Source organism: Aulonocara sp. 'chitande type north' Nkhata Bay, linkage group LG16, assembly GCF_057382095.1.
Source record: "Aulonocara sp. 'chitande type north' Nkhata Bay isolate Kocher_YH1m ecotype deep benthic linkage group LG16, A_spYH_male_GT1.1, whole genome shotgun sequence".
Lineage (NCBI taxonomy): Eukaryota > Metazoa > Chordata > Actinopteri > Cichliformes > Cichlidae > Aulonocara > Aulonocara sp. 'chitande type north' Nkhata Bay.
This window is the reverse complement of record NC_141359.1, coordinates 25,564,886-25,588,571: the sequence shown is the minus strand read 5'-3', so window position 1 is coordinate 25,588,571 and position 23,686 is coordinate 25,564,886. Positions and strand designations below refer to the sequence as shown.

The following is a 23,686-nucleotide window of genomic DNA, read 5'->3' as shown; positions in this document are numbered from 1 at the left end:
ATGGAAAATCCACAGCACCTGTTTGTGTGTGACAGGTGGGCTCTGAGGGGCTATCACAGACTCTGTGACTCCCATCTCATGAGACAGCCAGAGTTTGAAAGGGAAAAATATATATATACTTTATTTTCTTGCTTTGCTTTTCCAGTTCATTTAATACCAGTGACAAACCCTTACATAGAAATTAATACACTGTAATCATGCATTATTTCAACAGTAAATCCCATCAAATGCGAACATAATTGAAGAGTAAAACCCTTATTCTGCAATTTTGCACAATTCACAATAATACTTTAACCATTAAAATGATGTAAAACATTCACACTTTTTCTTTACGAACACACTTCAGTCCCATCACCATTCATTTCTCCAGTTAACAAGTAAACATTCAAAGGAAACATAACATTCACTACTCTGCTAAGGTTATTAATCCTGTGTCGGCCATACGGCAACACAATAGAAATCAAGGCTTTCTCAGTCGCTGGTTATTCTACGTGGTTATAATTCACATTGTTTCGTCATCATCCGAGTTATCGGACATGGTCATGTTGATTGCATGTTCAGCGTAGTCGAAGGCAGAAAACTTGATGGGGACTTCATTCCACTTGGTGCATTTGCTAATCTTCTTTCCATTTAAATTCACCACAAAGTTTTTCACATCAAGGCAGGGGCACTCGATCCCCTTGTACATCATCATTGAACCCCATCTCTGTAACAGAATGCAACACAACATACAATGAGTATTTTATTCTCAATGCAGGCCTAACCAAGACTAAATAAAGGCTTGCTTTTATGCCCTTTTGTCCTGTAATCCAAATTTGTGGTGAAACATGATCTCAAATTAAAGGGCTGCAGTCTTATGTCATATGACAGACTCACATTTCTCTTTGAACTAGCTTTATTGCTTATGACCAAGAGTCATAAATGTCCTACTTTTTCTAATTATGCTTAAGCATCATGTTTGTGCATATGCTGAACGACTCCTTGTTAATGCAGCAATGCTGTGTTTAGTTATCTACTAAATTGAACATTCTGAATAAGATTATCTTTTTAAGATTCACAAGAGAATTTCCAAATAATTGAAAAAGCTAAACTGAATCTACCTGTCCGCAGTTTTTACATGCAATGAAGCCGTTGGTCTCATAGTCGAGAAGACGCTCCTGAAGAGTAGTATTTTCTCTCTGAATGTAAAGTTTTCTGTAAAAAGATGCAGTAAAATTGATAATAATCACAGCACAACTACACGAGTGGAATACAGTTCAACACATACAAACGGTTAAGAACTGAATTGTAAACTGTACCTAAATTGTGGCGTCACATTGACTCTGTGCATGTTTTCGATGATCTGGATGTCGTCGCCCGTGCAGATTGGCTCGCTGCAGCTTCGGCAGCTAAACTTTACATTAGATGGGCTCTCGTTCTTTATGTCCTTCTGCTTCTTCTTCGTCATTCTTACTTTCTCTTCCATTATAGCCTGAATCTGAAACTCAGTGATCTGATGAACAAACAAACAAAAAAAGTCTCAAAGCCATGTGGGTTTTCAATTTAACTGAGACTAAAAATTCTGAAGTAAACGTACTCTTTTTTCATAGGCTGCCTGATTTAAGGATTTAATTTTCTGAATGGCTTTGTTCATCATGTTCTTGCGGTATTCATTGACGCACTCCTTTTCAGCCACCCCGGAGTTCTTCACCTCGACCAGCGTGTAACTGCTGTCCTCGGCTCTTCCTCTGCCTTGGGCCTGAGAAAGGCGATTGTGAGTGAAGGGTAGGCAACCACGTTTGTTTTACACAGGCTAATATTCCTTCAATTACTGGGTATACCACATTCAATGCTCATTATTCAACTCATTACTGACCTGAATCATAGCGATCTCGTTTGTCACAAGGCCATATCGAATAACGAAATTGCAGGCTGGTATGTCCAAGCCTTCCTCGGCTACTGTGGTAGCAATCAGCAGGTTGACTTGACCGTTGCCAAATTTTTTCAACACATCCTTTTGCTCTGCCTGATTAAAACAGATTTATAAGAGAAGGTTAAGTGTAAGGCGCAAATAATTGTGCAGGAAAATAGAGAGAAATGTAGCACTCACCGAGGTCATTGGTTTAACAACACTCTGGTCTCCTCCTCCAATGACATATGCTGATTTCACTCCAATGTCAGCAAACTTGGAGTTTTCCTGTATCCACTGATTTAGAGCAATGGCGCTGCGTCGTGTTTTGATGAAAACAATCCCTCTGGCTTCATCCCGAGAGCTGAACTCATGCAGAATTTTAGTTCTTAGTTTTGACAGGCTGTCATTTTCATACTCCGGATTCTTTGCTAGAGTTTCCAGCTCCTTCTTGTTGTCTGTCAGACACAGATTACAAAGAACTGAATTACACTTTTCTATCGCTGACATCAAAGATATGGTGTCTTTTTATGAGTTAAATATGAGGGTTTATACCTCTAGTAAGTACAGTGATAAGCAGCTTAGCTCAGCTAAACAACAGGACCGGAAATGTGGGAAGGGTTCAAATCTACCACAAAATTCACAGGTAGACTATAAATTTGTTTAAGTTGTGCCTGGTAGAAATCTGTAACGCATAGGGCTCAACTGCCAAACCATGAAGGTTCTCAAATTACCCTTTTAGGCTATCTCCACATATTCCAGAAGTAAAATGGCTAATTTTATAGGCAGTAATATAGAAAGTACAAAAATAATTTTGGTCTCTACAGCTTCTTTACCCCTGATGATGAAGGACACATTCATTTTTAGATATTGTTCTTGTTTAAATTGTACAAAGGCTTAAACTTTATTGCATTATTAGGAAATTGGATAACAAAAAGCTGCTATTTCTATGCTAAGAATCACTTTTTAGTTAATCTGAATGCCTTAACTGGAACTCCTGATAATAGTTTATTATTTTGATGAGTCCTGGAACCTTTTTAATGCATGAGACTGGCACAGAAAATGAATAATGGCTCAATGTGTATCAATCATAATAAAAGACTGTTGAAGAGGTTTTGTGTTTTAAATTTTAATATAATTGCAGGCACATATTAACTAATATCTGTGCAGTCTTTGGCTGGATCTTGCTATCCAAGCTTGCATCCATTAGCTGATAACTTATTACTTTACACTGTCGTTCAAATATGATCACATCAGCATCCAAAGTCAAATGACGGCAGCTATGATGCCAAACTCAGTATTTCAAAATGGTAGACTAATGACCATTGGCTGATGTTGCGTGGCCATGTCTGTCTTTTATATACAGCCCAAATAATTTGTCTTTTTTGTTCTGAATGCTGGCAACCACTGCAGACTTCAAAATCCTTTTTGCTTTTCATTTGCATATGTTCACAGGTGGACCTCATTTTCCGTGGACAAGTCTTGTTTAGCTAGATCCCAGTTTCACATCTATTAGCTAATCTAAGCCAAACGATATCTTACCTCACATTTACCAAAAAAAAAAAGATTTTCCAAATCTCAGATTATAAAGTCAACAACTACTTTGAATTTTCAGGCGAATGCTTAGTTTCACAATACCTTTAAACAGATTGAAGAGGAACCTCTCAGTATCTGTGATTTGTATCTTATGCTCCTCCTCCGGGGCAGTTTTTTTCTTCATCTCCTCCTCGTAGTATTTGTTCAGGAAACTGAAGGCATCTTGCATGCGAATCGTGTTGCAGAGATTCAGGCTCTCGCTGTACTGTCGGAGGTGCTCTGCACAAACTCGTACTTTCTGATTTTCATCTTTTGCAGCTAAAATGGATCGAGACAAGTACTTTTAGACACTACACACCATGGGAGGTTGAACAAACGATAACTAGTGAAAGATGAGCGTAAAAATCTGTTTTCACCTTGTCGTTCTTTTTGAACAACCCACTGTTCGTAATTCTGAGAGCCGAGGTCACAGGTGGGGGTCAGCTCGGCATGGTTGTGGATGGCGGTCATAATTTTCTTGATTACATCACCAAAGGGATCCTAAAAAGGATATTTAGTTTCACACACATGTAATCCTGCATTAACATCAGCTGGAGTCCCTCATATGAATTAGAGTCAAAGAAAAGCTTGGCACAAAACCATGCCATGTTAAACAGCCATACCTCCCTCCTATCTTCAACAGAAACAACTATTTTTCTTTGCTCCTTTTTGAATTCCTCTTGGCGCCTTGTCATTATTCTGGAAGCGTCCAAGTTTGCACAGATCTGTGAAAAAAATACAAAGATTTATAGTGTTAAAATTAATCCCACATCTTGATCTCATGATAGAGCGTATTTCTGCTTATTTTCTGCTGCAGTGGAAACTTTATGGCTGCCTTGTGTGCATGGTCAGTGTGGAACAGTGGAAAGAACTTGGCTGAATCAACAAGTTTCTCTATGACTGAAGCAGAAAGAACTGGAGCAGGATTCTGATTAAAAAAAGATGTTGTTCACTGTGACATGTGAGTTACTTGGTATGGACACAAAGAAGCATGACTGATGACTAGTTTTCTTTCCCAGACTGTCAGATATATTAATCAGAAGCCTTAAAGACTATAGCTAACTTTAAATAATGACTAAATGTGCCAAGAATGAGTAGAGTAATATGCATGCAACACAGGTGAAGACAGAGAAACAGTATTTACACGCAGTATGTGCTCCTCTGCTTTTTCCATTTTCGTGGCTCCCCCAACCCCTGGAGAGGCAGTCAGGCCCAGGATCTGAGGGAGGGGCACAGGCTCCTTCTGCTCCTTTACGAGCCTTTTGTTCTTGTGTTTCTGCTTCAGGTATCGCATCATTATGTGGTTGTAGACGCCTCCCTTCTGAGTGTGGTGACACTCATCTATTATAATGAGTGTCAGGTCTATATGTGCAAAAGAGAAACACATAAATGTTGCTTTGTTTCAAAAATAACATGCACGTGTCCCAATTTCTCGCTGCCACATTACTGCCAAGAGACAAAAGTGCTCAAATCTTAAAAGACTGTAATTTTCTCGACCAGCAGAGCTAATTTTATCCCATTTATTTTGCTTGTTACGTAAACAGAGGTGATTTCCCTCACAGATGCCATCTCTCTCCCAAACCTACCCACGCAAACCAGTACTTTTCTAGGAACCTTTGACACAGCAGTTTATGCCACACAATAACATATGTTGGAAAACTGTCTACTTCAAAGAACAAAAAACAAAAAAAACTTTATATAGTTTGGATTTTACAAAAGTGTAAGCAGGGTGAATTCTAATTATTCCCATGTACTAGTTTAAACGATGCAATGCAAAATCCTCCCTGGAGGAAAAAGAGAATGGAGAGTGGCAGCTTGATGTATTTTGGGTGATAGAAGCTCTCATGTGAATTTGATGAGCCACACACTGATGGCTTGAACAGACGTGTGGCCTGGAAACCAGGAGGAAAAAAAAGTACATGCTTTCAGGCGTTTCAACAAACAGCATATGTTCCACTGAGGTGGCTATTCCACCTTGGACTTGTGAGTGCCAACAGGAGTAAGCAGCAGAGTCGGAAGACTTTGACAAGATGCTATCAGGGGAGATGCCGCTCTGTCCTTTGGGTGGCTTTCCATTCCAGAAGCTGTCAGAGTTTGAAGCTTAAGCCTGGATAGATTTTAGTTAAAGAGTGTGTTTTTTAAAAAAAAAATACAAGAATAATGTATTAAATTTTGTGAAATTTTGTTGAAATATCATACCACTTAAGTTCACGCCCTCATCCTCTCCACTGTTAGCCCTCTCTAAGTAGTTTTCCAGAATCTGGGCAGTGCAGATGATGATGTCATTTTTCTTCACGATTTCTGTGAAAGAGATTTTGAGCTGGGAGTCTCCGCTGACTCGCTCCACTTTATATTTGTTCTTGAGAAAGGGCAGGAATTCTGCAGAGTAGTGCTGCTCAACAAGAGGAACCTGAGGGCATCAGAGCACATGAAACTTTCATGAAGTCAATGCCACAAAAGTCAAGAGATTTAACTGACAAAATTAGAAAAAGTCTTTACTGTTGTTTTTAGGATCAGAGAGCTCCTGATGATTTAAGTGTTTGTGCCAACATTAGTAAACCAGAACACATAAATATATGCTAGACTGTTTGGTTAAGGCATGGTCTCAAATTAGCTGTGCAGTAATTTAGGAGCTTCTGTTGATGTTGGTTTTTAGAGCAGAGAGAGTAAAGGCACCGGGGTTACTGTTCTGCTCTTTTTCACAAATCAAGAATCAAAAACTGTGATGATTTTCTATGTGGTTGCATTGTTTTCAAATGCAACCACATAGTTTTACAGCTGGAAAACCTACAACAGACCACATGAAGTATGTGCTGAAAAATAACAATGTTCAGGAGTGCTTAATGAGAAATGGACAGAAGTAGGTTAGCATAATAGTGCAAACCCAGAAGTATTCTATACCAGACAGACATTGTAGTACCTTGTTCACCAAGACGATCACTTTTCTTGGTTTCCCTTCAGCCTTCCTTCTGTCCAGATGTTCTTTGGTAATATAAACTGCAACTCTGGTTTTACCGCTTCCTGTGGGGAGACATACGATGATGTTTTTCCCCTCCAAGGCAGGTCCAGCGACTTCCATCTGATAATCTCGAAGAGTAATTTCTTTTTCTGGGCTTCTGGCAACTTCTAAGGCACTTCCATCTGCAAAGGAGAGCAGAGGTTCAGAATCACAAAACGTCTGTCTGTGTCAGCAACCCACAATTACAGACATGACCAACAGGAAATGCCTGCTTCTCTTTGTTTTTGTTCCTGGGTAAACAGAGAACATACACGTACACTGTACAGTACATCCATATCATGTAAGATGACCTAACTTTAAAACACTTCCAATAGTTAAACCACAAACAAAGGCACCGAGTAGAGCATGTAAATCATGTTTCAGTGTTACAAGAAAACATTGTGCTCTATAAATGATGTCACTGAGAGGCACTACTTAATGCAAACCATACAACACTAGGACTTAAAAGCAAATGCTTCTCTCTATATAGTGAGTGCTATTTGATATTTCACACCAGTCTACTAATCTAAAGGTGAAAGTGACAATAAAAAGGGATGGGTTGAGGCGGACTAACATCAAGCACTATGTTTTCTTATATATGTTTTTATAATAATCAGATTACTTAGAGAGAGACATTACAAGTCATTGCTATTTGCCTTATTTCCTCTACAAGTACAATAGACTTACTATGATCCACTTAGACTCCAAGTTGCTGGCAGGCTCTTATTTGCTCTGTCTAGGCAGGGGATAATACATGGCTAAGACACCAGGAGCAATATGAATGTACCCCCTACTCTGCTCCCCTTTCCACTCAACTCTAAGTTCTTCTTCCCCCCCAGTGAGAGTTTAAACCCCCCAAATCTTATTTTTTTTTCTCAGTGCAGACAATTTTTAATGACTTGGTATGCCAGAGGTTACGGTGTTGTTTCAAGCAACTTTATGCAAGCAAATGCAAGTCTCTAATGATTAGAAAAAAGAGCTTTAATTATATTAATAAGTAAACAGTGGTCCATGTGGCCTCCTGAACTTCTGAAAGCAGTTCCCATAGAATTATTCAAGAAATAAACATAGAGCTGTTTTCAGATTCATTAGGACTGAGTATGAGCTCTGCTCATTTTAGAAAACATTTAAAAAACAATTCTGCTAGAGACTCGCCTTGCAGGAACAATCTTTCATGTAAACTACTCTGTTAAACCCATTTACTCGCAGGCTGCAGACATCTTTGGGGCCTTTCTACTACTGAAATAACCTGACTAAACTGCAAAAGAACTAATCTGATTCAACTCTTTTCTTCCTGCTTCGCTATTCAGGGTAGAGTATTCCAAGCAGAAATGTACTTATCCATCATATAAGCCAAACACTACAGAGCCACATGAATGTAACTTTTCCTTTACATTTCCTTATACTCCAGCATATGGTTTTCATTTGAACTGCTAGCTATGCGCTGTCCTCTTTGATCTCTGTGTAGTTCATCATGATGCACACATGGAATTTGTTTATTAGTGTGAAACTGGCAGGACAGAGTTAATGTTCCACTAATGTAACCACATGTTACAACAACATTTTTCCTTTACCGTACTTCATGTTGCCTTTAGGATACTCAGGATACTTTAGGGCAACTACAGCTGCACTGATCTTAGTTTGGTTATTGTGCATGACCTACTGAGGCAAAATAAAATATTTGTAATTACCAAAAACCCCTTTAAATACTTTAATTGCCTTAACAGGGTGAATAAAAGTGAATCCATCCCACCTGGCTGTGAGGGCTCCGAGTTGCTGGGCAGTTCACTGCTTGCATATAAGTCTGAAAGGACATAAACCAAAGTTTAAAAAAGTTGGTAGTTACAGTGTTAGCTGTAGTTTTAAGTGAGTAGCTACTTTTTTGTGCTGCTCTGTGTTTGCATCAGAGTTAATGATGAAGAGTTAGACTTATTTTGAGTAATTATGAACTAATCATTGCCTTCATACACGCACCGGCCTTTTTGTTAAGTACACCTTGCTAGTACACAGTCGGCCTCCTTTCGTCTTCAGAACTGACATAATTGGATTCAGTAAGATGCTGAAAACATTTCTCTGTGATTTTCCATATTAACATGATGATCATGTGGTTGCTGCAGATTTGTTGGCTGCAAATCCACGATGTGATTGAAATGCCCCACTCCATCACATCCTAAAGGCGCTCTATTGGATTGAGATCTTGTGACTGTGGAAGCCATTTGAGGACGATGAACTCATTGTCACGTTTAAGAAAAAAAAATTGAGATGATTTGAGCTTTGTGACATACCACAGTATCCTGCTGGGAGCAACATGGGTACACTGTGGTCAAGAAGGGGTGGGATGGGATGCAGGCTGTGGCATTTAATCGATGCTCGTTGGTAGTAAGGGGCCCAAAGGGTGTCAAGAAAATATGCCCCAAACCATTATGCCACCAACACCAGCCTAAACCACTGGTACAGGGCAGGCCATGTGTGAGCCTGTGCAAACTGCAGTCTCAGTTTCCTGTTCTTATCTCGCAGGAATGACATCCGCCATGGTCTTCTGCTGCTGTGGCCCATGTGCTCAACAAGGAGTTACAGTGAGGTGCTGTTGCCTCCTATCAGCAGTCTGGCAAACAAGGTATTTTCTCCCAGAAAGCTGCCACTTACTGGATATTTTTTGTCTTTTTTCTGGCCATTCTCTGTGAACCCTAGAGATGGTTACATGGGAAATTCCCAGCACATCAGCAGATTCTGAAATAGTCAGAGCTGTCTGCCTGGCAGGACAGAGTTAATGTTCCACTAATGTAACCACATGTTACAACAACATTTTTCCTTTACCGTACTTCATGTTGCCTTTAGGATACTCAGGATACTTTAGGGCAGCTACAGCTGCACTGATCTTAGTTTGGTTATTGTGCATGACCTACTGAAGCAAATAAAATATTTGTAATTACCAAAAACCCCTTTAAATACTTTAATTGCCTTAACAGGGTGAATAAAAGTGAACCCATCCCACCTGGCTGTGAGGGCTCCGAGTTGCTGGGCAGTTCATTGCCTGCATACAAGTCTGAAAGGACATAAACCAAAGTTAAAAAATTGGTAGTTACAGTGTTAGCTGTAGTTTTAAGTAAACTGAATTTTGTTTGTATTCCTTCAACCTTTTACATATTTCCGTATACGCATTAAAAGTTTAAATTTCTAGTAAAGAAATGTTAGATATATGTTAGATTAACAGTAAGAATGACACGTGTGAGTGCACTTCCTCAGCTCTCCTTAATGCTGACATTAAACAGACATGCTCTGTGTAACCTGTGGATTGATCCATAGGCTGTTCGTTCACGGTGATCTCCATGGATTCAGTGCCATCACAACTTTCAGCTGATGTTGGACTCTCCCTTGTAGCTATAGGTTTGTCTTTCAGTGATGGTTTCTTATCTGATCCTAAAAAATGTAAAAAAGGAACATTTTAGAAATGAGGAGTAACAATTTACCAGGTAACACTTTATAATACAGTACATCAATATTTGCATAAAGACAGATGTTTCACTTTACTTGAGTAGGTAAACAGTAATGGCAAACCAGTCCCTGAGTATTAAGGAATTACCTTACAACTATTAAATCTGACATTTCACTTTACTTAAACCGACAGAGAAATAGAAGGTACTGGTGAAAATACTGAGAAGAAAACAACTGATCAGAAATTAAATATGATGTTTTGTTTTGCTTTGTTAGTAATGGTAAAGTAATTTTGCAGTAAGAAGGAACTACTGAGTAATTACTTAGTGTGATGCATGAGGCAACAGGAAAATAGTAACTAATGGTGAAGTAATTATTAATAAATGAGTAGCTACTATTTTGTGCTGCTCTGTGTTTGCATCAGAGTTAATGATGAAGAGTTAGACTTATTTTGAGTAATTATGAACTAATCATTGCCTTCATACACGCACCGGCCTTTTTGTTAAGTACACCTTGCTAGTACACAGTCGGCCTCCTTTTGTCTTCAGAACTGACATAATTGGATTCAGTAAGATGCTGAAAACATTTCTCTGTGATTTTCCATATTAACATGATGATCATGTGGTTGCTGCAGATTTGTTGGCTGCAAATCCACGATGTGATTGAAACGCCCCACTCCATCACATCCTAAAGGCGCTCTATTGGATTGAGATCTTGTGACTGTGGAAGCCATTTGAGGACGATGAACTCATTGTCACGTTTAAGAAAAAAAAAAGAGATGATCTGAGCTTTGTGACATACCACAGTATCCTGCTGGGAGCAACATGGGTACACTGTGGTCAAGAAGGGGTGGGATGGGATGCAGGCTGTGGCATTTAATCGATGTTTGTTGGTAGTAAGGGGCCCAAAGGGTGTCAAGAAAATATGCCCCAAACCATTATGCCACCAACACCAGCCTAAACCACTGGTACAGGGCAGGCCATGTGTGAGCCTGTGCAAACTGCAGTCTCAGTTTCCTGTTCTTATCTCGCAGGAATGACATCCGCCATGGTCTTCTGCTGCTGTGACCCATGTGCTCAACAAGGAGTTACAGTGAGGTGCTGTTGCCACCTATCAGCAGTCTGGAAAACAAAGTATTTTCTCCCAGAAAGCTGCCACTTACTGGATATTTCTTTTGTCTTTTTCTGGTCATTCTCTGTGAACCCTAGAGATGGTTACATGGGAAATTCCCAGCAGATCAGCAGACTGTGAAATAGTCAGAGCTGTCTGCCTGGCACTAACAGCTATGACACACTCAAAGCTATTGAGATTACTTTCCTCATTCTGATGCTCGTTTTGAAGCAGGTTATATTAACCATGTCATGAGCTGCTGCCATGTGACTGGCCAACACGATATTTGCATTAATGGGGAGTTAAACAGGTATACCTAATAAAGTGGCCAGTGAGCGTATATACTAATGCCTTCTAGAATGTTTTAAGTTAATGATGATTATCTTTTTCCATAAATATGGTTATTCCAGGATTATTTGAGGTTATTTGGATAACTGTTTAGTAAAATAATAACTTGTTATTTTCCTTTGTTACACTAGTCTACACCAAGAACATGGCTTTAAATGTAATAAAGACTATAACTAAAACTCTTAATCATAATTAATCATCCCAATTTTAATTAGTGGGATTGTTGCAAAGCAATGATCACAGTATATTTACTAATGCAGTTGGATTAAAGATACTGAATTCCCTCTGTAGTTGTAATCACTTATGTGCACATGTTTTATACAATCTGTCTATATCTCACCACTGAGACTTCTGTGTCCCAAACTTCCCTGATAGTATTTGGTGTATTGGGTGTGTGTCTTCCAGCGTAGTTCAGTTACCTTCGTTGCCAGTCAACTCATTATAGAGCACATGGTGTTCAGTGTCTTTAAGAACTTGAAGAAATGTTGAATACCATCCTGGTGGACATTTGATAATTCTTCTTAAAAGTTCCCTTGCGCCACTCCTGCGTCCCCTGTTGACTATTTCAGCCATAATCTAGATGACAAGTGTAATGAATAAAGTCAGTTTGCTAAGCAATAAGAGAAAGGCATTGCCACCAAAAGGATGAGCGGCCTACATTTGTCTGCCATCTAGTGGTCAAAGACAGAAAAGACATGTTTTGGGAAACAGTTGGAAGAAAAGGTAAATACTGAAGCTATACTGATACTTTCGAGGTTTTTCACACCAGTGAAATTAGTGTGAATACACACAGTGAACCTTTGACACTTGAATATTTTCTCTCTTACCACCAAAGCTCATGTGCTAAGCAGCATGCAGGTAAAGCAGTAGTAGTTTTGAAAGGTTGGTTGCACTATAATGTACTTACTCTGTCGTGCTCATCTTCGGTGAGCAGTCTTTCACTGAAACAGTTTGCACACACTGTTTCTGTAGCCATGTCTGCAAGGCTGGGAATAAGTAAGTGAATAAGTCGGACACAGTTTTCATTCTCTGCCTCAGCTTCGGGAGTTGGGAGATTTAACTGCATGTAGTCAGCTGCGAAGTTACAGCCCCCGTTATTCAGTGCGTCAACGAACGCAGTGAACCATCCGGGAGTATGTGGCTTCTGAACTACTGCGTTAATAAGGTAGTCCGCAGCCGAAATATCACCATCGTTTCTGGCCTTCTGCCTGATCCGTTCCTTTTGCTCGTTTTCGATAAAGTCTATAAGATCCAGGACCCGATCCACCACAATAAGCTCCTTCAGCCTCGGCCTCAAGCAGCCGATCAGGCACTCGCGCATTTCATCCGTTTCAGACTCCATCGGTACTCACTTAACCGATAACAGATCACTAAACTGGCTCCTGCGTTGCCTAAAACTACATTCACAGCAAACGCGCTGATTCACGGTGCCTTTATCGAGGAAAATGGAGCTCTTTCACTTTCGTTTCTCCCAAGCAGTCAACATTTAAAACGGCCACTGGGTGTCACTAACGGACCACAGTAGTTCCAATAGATCAGAAAGTGACCTAAATTGACTTTTTGTAAATCGTTTATCGTACACAGTATTATTGTAACATTATTGTAGTGAACTTTCTGCATTGGCGACCATAGCAACACCTTTCTAGTACTATTGCCTGGTAGGCCAAAATCTGACCTTATATAATTCAAACTTTGAAGCACAGAGACCAGAAAAGAAAGGGAAAACGAATATTTCAAAAGCGAAAACTTCCAAGCAACTCATCTCTACGTCACGAGTTATTTTGGTCCATCCCCGGTTTCTTTTCTCCACCCTGAAAACTCTGTTATTGTTCTTTAATGTAGCGATAGAGCCAGCCAGCCAGTTGTGCCAAAACGTGATCGTCTTGTTTGCCTATACTATGAAATATATGTCAAAAATATCGATATCAGAGAGAATATTTCTGTCACGAGGTAGAAGCTACAATCAGTTTTTGGCGAAACAACTTTTATATAGCATTTATTTATCAATGTAAAACGCTCACTGACGTTAAAAATGCATTTTTAAAGAGAGACAAGGGGGTTACAGAAATTTCAACAAACATAACACAGTTACATTTAAATAATATTTCTATAAAGATATTTTAAGTGGTCAAAACGAGTAGATGGGTTACAATGTAGTATGCAAAAAAGCGCAGAAGTCTCCTAGGCAATATTCTTCAGGAATAGTTTTCCAGGCTTCATGAAGGACATTCACAACAATGATTCTTTGGATATTGGCCGCCTTTGTTCTGTTCTCTCTCAAGATGATCCCACATTGCTTCAATAACGTTGAGGTCCGGGCTCTGAGGAAGCCAATCAATGACTGACAGTGTTCCATTATGGGTTTTTTCTATGCAGGTATGTTATTACTTTACTGGCTGTGTGTTGTGATGTTGAAAAATGAAGCCAACTAGATGTTTTCCAGATGATATTGCCTGGTAGGTCAAAATCTGACCTTACTTTTTTCTGTCTTCAAATTACATTAATTTTATCCTTTTCCTCTTCATAAAGAATAGCTTATTGGCAGCCACCCATCTGATTCATGTCCTGGGTCAGATCTTTGCTTTTTTTCTTATTTACTTTCAAAAACTCACCCATCAAATGCTCATCGTTCATATGCTGTAGATAGTTTTTAGGCCTGGCTTCTTCTTTTATCCTCCACTTGTCAAGTTTCTTAAGATTTTTTTAAGAAGACACCAAACATCATGCAAAGATGTGTCAAGTTTTCAGCTTTTAGCTCTGTGCAAATCACTTTCTTGGTGCAAAAACACTACTTTATGGCAAATTGTCTTATATAACTGTGTGTTATTGTACTTGATTGATTCATAGGTCAGTGTTAAGTGACACACACACACACACACACACACACACACACACACACACACACACACAAAACAAAACACATTCCTGTGAAAATGGTCCGCTACAAGGACTGAACTGAAAATGAATGAAAAAGCAATCAATGTCCAAACTACTGGTCAAGATTGTTTTTTTTAAAAAAGGAAAGTCATGGCTCCTAAGAGCAACAATATAAAGAAATGCATTGTACGTTTGGCAGATGCTCATTAAAAACAAACAACTGCAACAAAGTATTTGACATACTGTGAAATAATCACTCACCTTCCTCAAGGACCCACAATCCTCCTGGAACACTTCATAATTCATAGTATATGTTCTACTTTCAGTTATGTACACAGCAACTGTAAACACATATATGGACTGAATAACAGAAAGCCAGCGACACAACTCCAACTGTGCGTTTTTATTTATTGCTCCCACAGTTTCAAAACTAACATATGCACTACTGTATGTTCTATAGAATACTCAATGTAATTTATTCAGTAAAAAACAAAAAAAACATTTCTGGCAATGGGATGTATTTATTTCCTACAAATGTCTAACAACAACAACCTTCATTGCCAACAGAAAAAAAAACTGTACAGGGACTATATAATTCATTATGTATGGTTATTTATACATAAAGATGCTGTCTTAGCATTTGGATTTGTCATATAGGCACAAGATACTCTCTGGGGTCTGTTTATGCACAAGTACTATGTGTCCTTGTGTCCCGCAGTGCCCCTTCCTCTTCTCCCCCCATCACCTCATCCGAGTAAAGTATGCTGACATCATTTTATATTGTAATGTGCTACTTTGGGCTGACAGGCAGTGCAAAACGGTAAGCATATAGAGACTCAAAAAAATGCATGCTTTGTAGATCCATATGAAAATAAATAAATAAATAACTACAAAACTAATAAGAATTCCCCATAGGCTGCAATAGTATATGTTATATTTCATAGGTAAGTTTTCCCAAACCCTTTAAATCTCAAACCATGATGCACTCATTTAAGTGGCCACTTTCACATTTTTCCCATACAACATAATGTTGACTTAAAAGGAACTCAGATTATTTCAGCTCGTGTGATCTCATATACTAAACCACGGTGTTAAAAAAAACACATGGCATAGTTCCCTATTTAGCCAACCAAAACAGGAAAAACATGCTGTTGGCTGTAAGCAACAACTACAATGAAATGCCACATGGCCCGTAAGTGTTCTTCTGTTCTCCAACAAAGACTGATGGAGCTTATCAGACACTTCGGATGCAGGTGGCTGGCAGATGTGCGCGAGCTAGTCGTTATGGACCATGTTTACGTGTGTTACTATTAAACTGACTAAACCCAAGACTAAACAGTCTTGGGTAACGAAAAGAAAGGGGGGCTGTATTATTTCACCGTCGACCTGAAAAAAGTTGAACAAAATACGCGCTGTAATATCTAGACATTAAGACCAAGACTGTTCCAACAATGTGTCACTTTTTTAATTCACAAACGTTTTTTAAATAACATTCAAATTGCTGTTAATCTTAATATAATCAGGTATGCACGTCTTCATAGTCAGAGTTCCTTTAACACTTTTGAATAATTATATTGTAAGAGAAAAATGAGAAAGTAAGTTATAAGACACAAAACATTTGATATGATTTTTTTCTATTTCTTTTCTAAATGTAGAAATGTCTATATCATACTTCTCCAAACGGCGAAAAAAAAAAATCTCAAATCTGCATGTTATATTTTTCCAGATAAGTATGTATAGTGTATTCTGTTGGCTTAACATTGTACACCAGGTGCACATTAGTCATTGCAGTAATAAAGCACATTGTTTATAGAAGAAAACCATAGTCTTTTTTTTTGATACTGTACAGTATATTGCAGTGCAATTGTCCATAACCCCTGAGTCACACTTCAGAGAAGACAGGCATACAACATACATCAGAAAACTCTTATTTGTAATAATGCTGTATTACACTAATGGCTACAGAAGACTTATATTTCTTTCATATACAGACTCATTACTCCCAAAGCCTGGAATGTTTTTATGTGCCCACACAGACTTTACACTCTAAACGGGCTCTAACATTAATGACCAGGCTCATCCGTGACTGTTGCATCATGTAAGATAACCTCCACTGTCCTCAGTGCCTCAGCGTCAGGTGCTAGGAACTGCATTCTGCAAATGGAGAAAGAAAAGCTGTGCCGTCATTTTTCTGTTGTGAAAAAGCCACCTCCTGACGTTTCCGGTGCTCACGTGTTTTGATAGCAGTGCAGGTACCTATGACTCGCTCACATCTTTGTTTCCAAGTTTCAGGTTGGACAGGTTAACTGCCTAAACAAACATGTCTGTATTCAGCTGCTGCCAGCCAGCCTTGGTAACAGTAATGGGTTGGCTCCTTTCAGCGTTCACAATATTTTAGTTGAGGCTTTCATGTGTTCTTGTCTGCTGCTCTGAAGTATAACAAGCAACAATGATCACTTGCATTGAACTTTGGCAGAGAGTAATACAGTTGCGGCTCTCTGTTGACACCCAGCGTCTGGAGAGATAACCTTTCCCTCTTCAGACTACAGGCATGAAAGGATTGAAAAAAGGCTCGATGGGGTTGTTGGCAAATTCTTGTGTAAAGACTTTTAATTTGCTTGGCAGTGTGTGTTAGTCCTGGCTTTCTACAGCCTCCGCTCTCTGTGGATTCTGCACTTGAGTACTGGTAGTATGTTAGTTAGCTTAAAACTAGCACCTTATCCACCAGATGACCCACTTTTGTCACTTTTAAATGACTCACACCTATTGCTCATAAGATGTTATGAAATGCTAGTACAGTAAGTAGTCGTGGTGCCACCATCACCTTCAACTTGTTTTTTGAGAGTATGTTTTTTCCACAAGTTCCTCTATTTTTTTGTATCTTTCTTAATACTTTCCATGAATGTTCATCATCCACAGACCCCTCACTGAGGAACAGCTGGCTGCTGTTATGCACTGCACCTCCCGGTGTTTTTGGCAATTCTGCTGCAGAACCTGGTGAGTTATTGTATCCACTGTGGGGAGGTGGAGATGCCAGTCTTTCCCTGGTTTTGCAGATACCAGCAGGAGGAACCCTATTTGTCTGATGACTGGAGCCTGTCTACTGTGAGGTAGGTCAGTCGGCTCTTCTTGCTTACACTTGGAGCTAGTGTCACTATCCACACCTTCGATTTTGCCCAAGCCACATAGCCCATGCTAGTGTGACCAACTGTGTGGGAACATAAAATGCTGCAATAGTGTGTCTGCAAAAAACACAAAGTCCGTTAACTAGAAAAGCATTTGCAAAACACATTGGTTGTGTATTTCTATCACAACCTAGTGGAGACCAGCATTCTTGCAGAGTAAGAAGAATTTAATTAAAAATGCTGAAATGCTGTCCTCATGGGTTAAATAGGTGCATCAAGATTAAGTGGGCATCACCATGTAAGTTTAAAGAGCAAAAATGAATGAGGATGATGATGATTATGGATTCAATCCTGTTTTGACAGAACTACTGTTAAAATATGTAACTATTGTTACATATTATACTGGCAGCTGCAGGAATAGTTTCTTAATTCCGTGTCAACCACGTAAAACAGTGTTTTGTCTTCATGCACAATGTAAGAACATCTCATTTCTAATACCAAGCCACAGATGACTGTGCCAGCATGCTGATAAAAGAAACTGCTACTTAGTAATTACAGCATTACAACCTCAATATTAGAATACCGTGCTGCAGAAAAGATTTATGGCCTTGGAGACTCTTGGTCTGAGGCAGGTTTATGGAGTCCAGTGGCATTGAGGTTGGAGTCTGAAGGTGACATGGAAGAAGAGGAAGCAGGGTTTTCAGGTGGAAGAAGGATCAGTGCTGACTGTTGATGCCCTGTGGATGGTTGTTGATGCTGTTGTGCCTCTGCATGTCTCTGCACAAGAAATTCTTTAAGGCTGTCCTCAGTGGGTGCATTCACACTGGCCAAGCTCAACACAGAGTCTTTAGATTCCTGAATGGTGCTCCCTAGTTTTTGGTTGGGGGCCTAAAAAAACAGTTTTTGACAATAATAAGATCTTAGTTGCCTGTGCTGGGGTAAATAATCTCATTATATATATATACATTTAATATCCTGTTTCAGATGTGAAATTATATTTACCCTTAAAACACAACTGTATTTGTAGAAAAACAAACAAACCAACACGTTTTTAGATGTGACATTTAGTTTAACAGTATGAAAAAGTGAAGGGAAAGGTCTCAATGTGTACATAAGTGGAAAACAAATGCTCTATGTAAAATAATGTCTACCAACTAAAGTGATGGCATCCTTACTTGAGTTCCTGCAGAGCTAAAGAAATGGCTTGCATTCAGAGCAGCCGGCTGAACCTTCACTGCAGATCTGTGATAGTCTGGATTAGCAGTCACAGTGCTGTAGGCAGGCGGTCCCAGAGTTGGTTGCCTCTGCAGCAGCTGCAGGATCGCCTGCATATCAGATAACAGCTGAGATTCTAGCCTAAAAAAAAAAAAGGACTGATGAGCAAAAACAGACAGATATACTGTATAATATTAGCAAAAGATAAGTATGAAAAGAAAGAGTATTTACGTAACTCGGACAGTGTGAACCTAACTGTGTGTGACAATGGCTGAAAGCACACTCAGATGTGCTTCACTGAGCACTAGATGGAGCCGTTGCTCTGGACAAAATTAAGAGACGGCAACGGTGTGGAAACATTCTGTCAAAGCAATAGATGAAAGACATTGCCCCTGCTAGGAGCGATAATGAGCTTTGTGTGGGACATGTGAATTCTGCATTTACTGTGCAAATAACTATTATACTCATCTGGTAAATCTAATTAAGTCTAGATTTGATCAAAGTTCTATATTTAGGACTTAAGGCAAAAAACCCCAAACCCAACGTGTATTCCATCTAATGCACAAAGACACTGTCAGCCTTTTTGTTTTCCTCATTTAATATGCTGTGGCTCATGAGACACTAAGTAAAAGCAGCCGCACAGTATTTTTCAGCGTACCAAACAATATTTTTCTTGGCTATTTACATAGATGTGTAAAAGAGAAAGGCCACACCGACATTTTTTTCCTGCCACATATGCTTTCAGACTAGTCAAAGCCACAAAAACACCAAAATGACAGAGAAGTGCTGCTCATCCTGCAGCCAGCCAGCATTAAAAAAACAAGGTCAGGTATAGTGCAGTGGATAAAATGCCTTATTTGTGCTTAATAAAATGAGCTTGCCCAGTATTTCAGGCACCCTGATGCGATCTTTCATTCTCTGTGATAATTCCAGCTAAAAATACCATCTGCTGTTCATTTGCGTGTCCGTTTCAGGTGGCTGCTGACTGCAGGTGTGATTCTGAAACTACTGCCAAAGATGTGTTTCTACATTCCAGGAATGACAAAAATAAAATCTATTCATTTTAGGGAAGGTAAAGTACAACGTAGCTGCTAGAAATCAATCTCACCATTTTGTTTCTATCATTATAAATTGTTTCAGGCACATTTTTTTCTGAGCGCTGCTTTACCATATAAAGACTTTAGTACCAGGTCATTCTCAAGTTTGATTTGCACCGGTCCTACAATGTTGCATCCTGCTTCCATTAGATCCAACCTCCCACTCCAAGTCCGACAACGACTTCTGCCAGCTAGTTGCCGTCCTCCACCTACTCCTTCACATTTGGTGTAGCCTACTTTTAGCAGTGTGGGAGGTGACATCTTAAAAGAATAAAGCACTGCCTTATCATTTACTGAAATTAATAATAGCATTTATCTGAAAATGCAATGATAAATAAGAATAGTGACAAATATACCGATGCTGTCGCCACAGAACATACCAGAAAATGCTCTAGACTAAAAGACTACCCGAATATTTTTGTGCACAGTGAAAATCCATCATACATTCAATATCCGCTCAAATTAGACAATGCAATTGATAGATAAATCCATTCTTTCTGTTTTTAAGAACTACTATTAATGTTATATATGTAGACTTGAAGACAGTAGAAAAAATAACAACCAATTGAACAAACAGACAAATACATAAACACATAATGCCTCTAGATAAGGCTGCTTCTCTCCCAAATCAGTTTTACAGAATGTTTTGAAAAAATGGAAAAGGCTCCATTTAAAGCTACCATGAGTCACAAGTGAAAATTTGTGACTTTTATGGTGCGCTCGGTTGCTGTAATGTCAGACGTTACATCAGCAGTAGCTATGGTTTACAAATGAGATTTAGATGTTGAATGGAGAAAGTGAGGGGAACAGAGAGGAGCCTTTACCCTGCACTTAAAACTGGAAAAAATATTCCACTCTGCTCCTTCTGAGTCATTTTAAGTGAAATGTTCACTCATATGACTCCATGCATTTTTAATGGGCAGACTGTTGAATCTACCAGTTCAACTGCTGGGTAACAAAAATAACTAATTAGCAAATTACACAGCAGCAACTCAATGCATTTAGTCATGCAGACATGGTCAGGTTGACCGGCTGAAGTTCAAACTGAGCGGTTGGGGAAAAAAGGTGGTTTAAGGGACTTTGAACATGGTATGGTTGTTGGTGACAGATGGGCTGCTGGTATTTCAGAATTTCTACTAATCTACTGACATTTTCTCACACAACCATCTCTTTACAGAGACTGGTATGAAAAAGAGAAAATATCCAGTGAGCAGCACTTCTCTAGATGGAAATGCCAGAGTTCAGAGGAGAATCGCCTGGCTGCTTTGAGCTGATAGGATGGCAACAGAGACTCAAATAACCACTCACTATAGCCAAGGTTTGCAAAAGAGTATCTCTGAATGAGAACTGTGTTGAACCTTGAAACAGATGAGTTACAAGAGCTGAAGACCAGATCATGTGCCATTCCTGTCAAATAAAGACAGGGAACTGAAGCCTCAATTCACATAGGTTCATCAAAATTTGACAACAGAAGATCAGAAAAATGTTGCTTGATCTAACAAGTGTCGATTTCTGTAGCAACAACTGGATGGTTGGGTCAGAATTTGGCATAAACATGAAAGCATTGATCCATCCTGTGTTGTATAAATGTTTCAGGTTGCTGGTGGTGTAATGGTGTGGGAGATATGTGGAGCAACTGAGTGCTATCATGTCAACATAGGCCAAAAAAGACAACTTCAGTAAAGGAATGCCCCTGGATAAATGTAAAAAATGTAATCCTATTTTCTTCAGAACAAGTAGAGTTCCAACTTTAACTTCAAAGTTAACCTAAACTTTTCACATTAAAATTAAAGGAGAGAAGTTTTAACATCATTTACTTAAGTAAATTTAGACAATAATATAGAAATACCGTCCAAAACAGCAACTCTTTGCACCATCTGATAAGATGCTGCACTGTTTCCAAACAGAGATGTGCTAAGCGCAACTAGTACGTTTAAATGAGAAGAGAAATTTCTGCAATTTCATGTGGCGCCACACGTGAGCTGTGTGGCTGAAATGGCAAACCATTGGTAAAAGAAAAAGGGTTAGTCAAAAAAAAAGAAGAAAAAAAACAAGCACTGTTATTCACACTAGAAAAGTTCACATTTTTGGGTAATTCATAGTTTATGACAGCAAAGTGAAGCTCAACCATCTGCATGCTGACTCTAAAAATATGTACCTGTTTAAATGGTCCTGAAGCTGACCTAAGCGTTGTTCCACCTCTCCATATGTGATTTCACTGGCAGAATTATCATCCTCTCTCAGGTCCTGGAACTGCGCTGACTCATCCAGGTAGTCTGTAGGCTTCTTACAGGCCCATTTATCACAGCACAGATCTGGAGGACCAAACCAACATGCATGATTTACATCCTCACTTGCAGGTCAGAGCAACGTCATCACTAAACATTACTAAAATAGAATATAATTAATCTCTACAGCAAAGCGTGTGTAGATCCTTTGTTGTAATTTATCACACTGCTATACCAGGAGAATTATTATATCGGTGTTTTCCAGTTGCAAACTAACCCTGTTATCTCTGTTTGGCACATGGTAGTATTTAACCTGCTGTCTAGTGATATGTGTGGAGCCTCTTTTGTTGTTTTAAACAGAGGGGTGGTTAATTCGGTGATTAAGTTATCTCACTGAACAGACTGTGCAGGTGGCTTTGCACTAATACAATGAGTTGCATAGATTCGTTTAGAGTTTGGGCTGAGGGTGCATTGACAGTCGTTCTCTCGGTCCGACTTTGTATCACGTAGAACCCCAGCTCCAAAACAGTTGGGATACTGGGTACATTTTAACTGGGTAAATTTATTTTATTTTCAATAAAACATAGAAAATCAGGTCATTTTAAATTTGATTATAGCACATATAAACAACAGCACATGGCCTATTGAATCATGCCATTATTTATTTAAAAAAAAAGAAGCCAAAATATAAAAATGGTGTGTGGAAAAACCAAGTATATCCCATGATTCAGCACTTTTACAGCAGCAGTAACGTAAAGTAATTTGAAGTAATTGTTTTCTGTATGACCTTATCAGTCTCTCATATCATTGCGGGGGAATTTTGGCCCACTCTTCTTTACATCATTGCTTCAATTTGCTGAGCTTTGCAGGCATTTGTTTATACACAGCTCTCTTAAGGTCATATCACAGCATTTCAATCAGGCCGAGGTCTGAACTTTGACTGGGCCATTACTGCATCTTGATTCTTTTCTTTTTCAGCCATTCTGTTGCAGATTTTCTGCTGTGCTTGGGGTCATTGTCCTGTTACATGATTCAGTTTTGCTTTAACTGTTGGACAGATGAGTTCACACTTGACTCTAGAATACTTTGGTATGCAGAGGAGTTTAAATGACTGCAAGATACTCAGGTCCTGTGGCTGCAAAATAAGCCCAAATCCTCACCTTCCCACCCTCGATTTGGCAGTTGGTAATACACTGTGTTTGGTTTTCACCAAATGTGGTGTTGTGCATTGTTATCTGGTTTAAATGATGGTTTGTTTACAAGAAGCTCTACAAACTTAACCTTGCAATTTACAATTTCTCTGATTTAGTAGTGTGTCCACTCCTGGAATGACTGGCAACTGTCTTGAATGTTTACCACTTATGAATAATCTTTGTCACTGTAGAATGATGGACGTAAAGTATTTTGGAAATGGCTTTATTACCCCTTTCAGACTAATAAACTGCAGCAATTGGTTCTGAGACCACTGCTGATGTCTTCCCTCCTCAGTATTTTGTTAATGCACACCTGAATGCTCCAGCTGAGCAGTTGCTGCTTTTGGTCCCAAAGTCACGGCTATGGCCAAGCGTTCTCTGTTGCAGCGCCACTGCTTTGGAATAACCTTCCTCTCCATATTAGACAGGCTACATCAGTGCCAGTTTTTAAGTCTTTATTAAAAAACTATTTTTATTCTCTGGCTTTTAACTCTGTGGCTAACTGATATTTTTTTTAATGTTCTTTTTTATTGCTATGTCTGGTTTTATTACTATGTGCATATTAGTATTGTACAGCACTTTGGTCTACCAGGTGTG

At 39.1% G+C, this 23,686-nt stretch overlaps 2 protein-coding genes across 2 annotated transcripts in view; both read right to left on the bottom strand.

The window, feature by feature from the left end:
- Positions 1 to 93: 93 nt before the first annotated feature.
- On the bottom strand, positions 94 to 12,819 carry ifih1 (interferon induced with helicase C domain 1). Its single transcript, XM_086266491.1, has 17 exons — positions 12,262 to 12,819; positions 11,774 to 11,930; positions 9,750 to 9,881; positions 9,457 to 9,507; positions 8,215 to 8,265; positions 6,384 to 6,604; positions 5,663 to 5,873; positions 4,608 to 4,825; positions 4,087 to 4,188; positions 3,841 to 3,964; positions 3,527 to 3,742; positions 2,090 to 2,346; positions 1,856 to 2,005; positions 1,577 to 1,738; positions 1,299 to 1,492; positions 1,101 to 1,194; positions 94 to 706 (listed from the first exon to the last, which is right to left on the bottom strand). The coding sequence occupies exons 1-17, from the start codon at positions 12,694 to 12,696 to the stop codon at positions 503 to 505; spliced, it is 2,979 nt and encodes a 992-aa protein (XP_086122617.1). The 5' UTR covers positions 12,697 to 12,819; the 3' UTR covers positions 94 to 502.
- Positions 12,820 to 14,619: 1,800 nt separating this feature from the next.
- kcnh7b (potassium channel, voltage gated eag related subfamily H, member 7b) overlaps positions 14,620 to 23,686 on the bottom strand; it is a 42,505-nt gene continuing 33,438 nt past the window's right edge. Inside the window, exons 13-15 of the mRNA XM_086265870.1 lie at positions 21,827 to 21,983; positions 18,532 to 18,712; positions 14,620 to 18,244 (exon numbers count right to left, since the gene is read on the bottom strand). Of these exons, the coding sequence (XP_086121996.1) occupies positions 17,957 to 18,244; positions 18,532 to 18,712; positions 21,827 to 21,983 (626 nt within the window). The 3' untranslated portion in view covers positions 14,620 to 17,956. The remainder of the gene's footprint in view (positions 18,245 to 18,531; positions 18,713 to 21,826; positions 21,984 to 23,686) is intronic.

Bases quoted from the DNA above. Each gene is read 5' to 3' on its own strand.
- ifih1 (XM_086266491.1), bottom strand. From the start codon at position 12,696: ATGGAGTCTGAAACGGATGAAATGCGCGAGTGCCTGATCGGCTGCTTG. The intron at 4,189-4,607 runs GTAAATACTGTT...TTTTTTTCACAG, and splicing joins CAGAGGAGCACATACTGCGT to ATCTGTGCAAACTTGGACGC. The intron at 3,965-4,086 runs GTATGGCTGTTT...TATCCTTTTTAG, and splicing joins CTGTTGAAGATAGGAGGGAG to GATCCCTTTGGTGATGTAAT.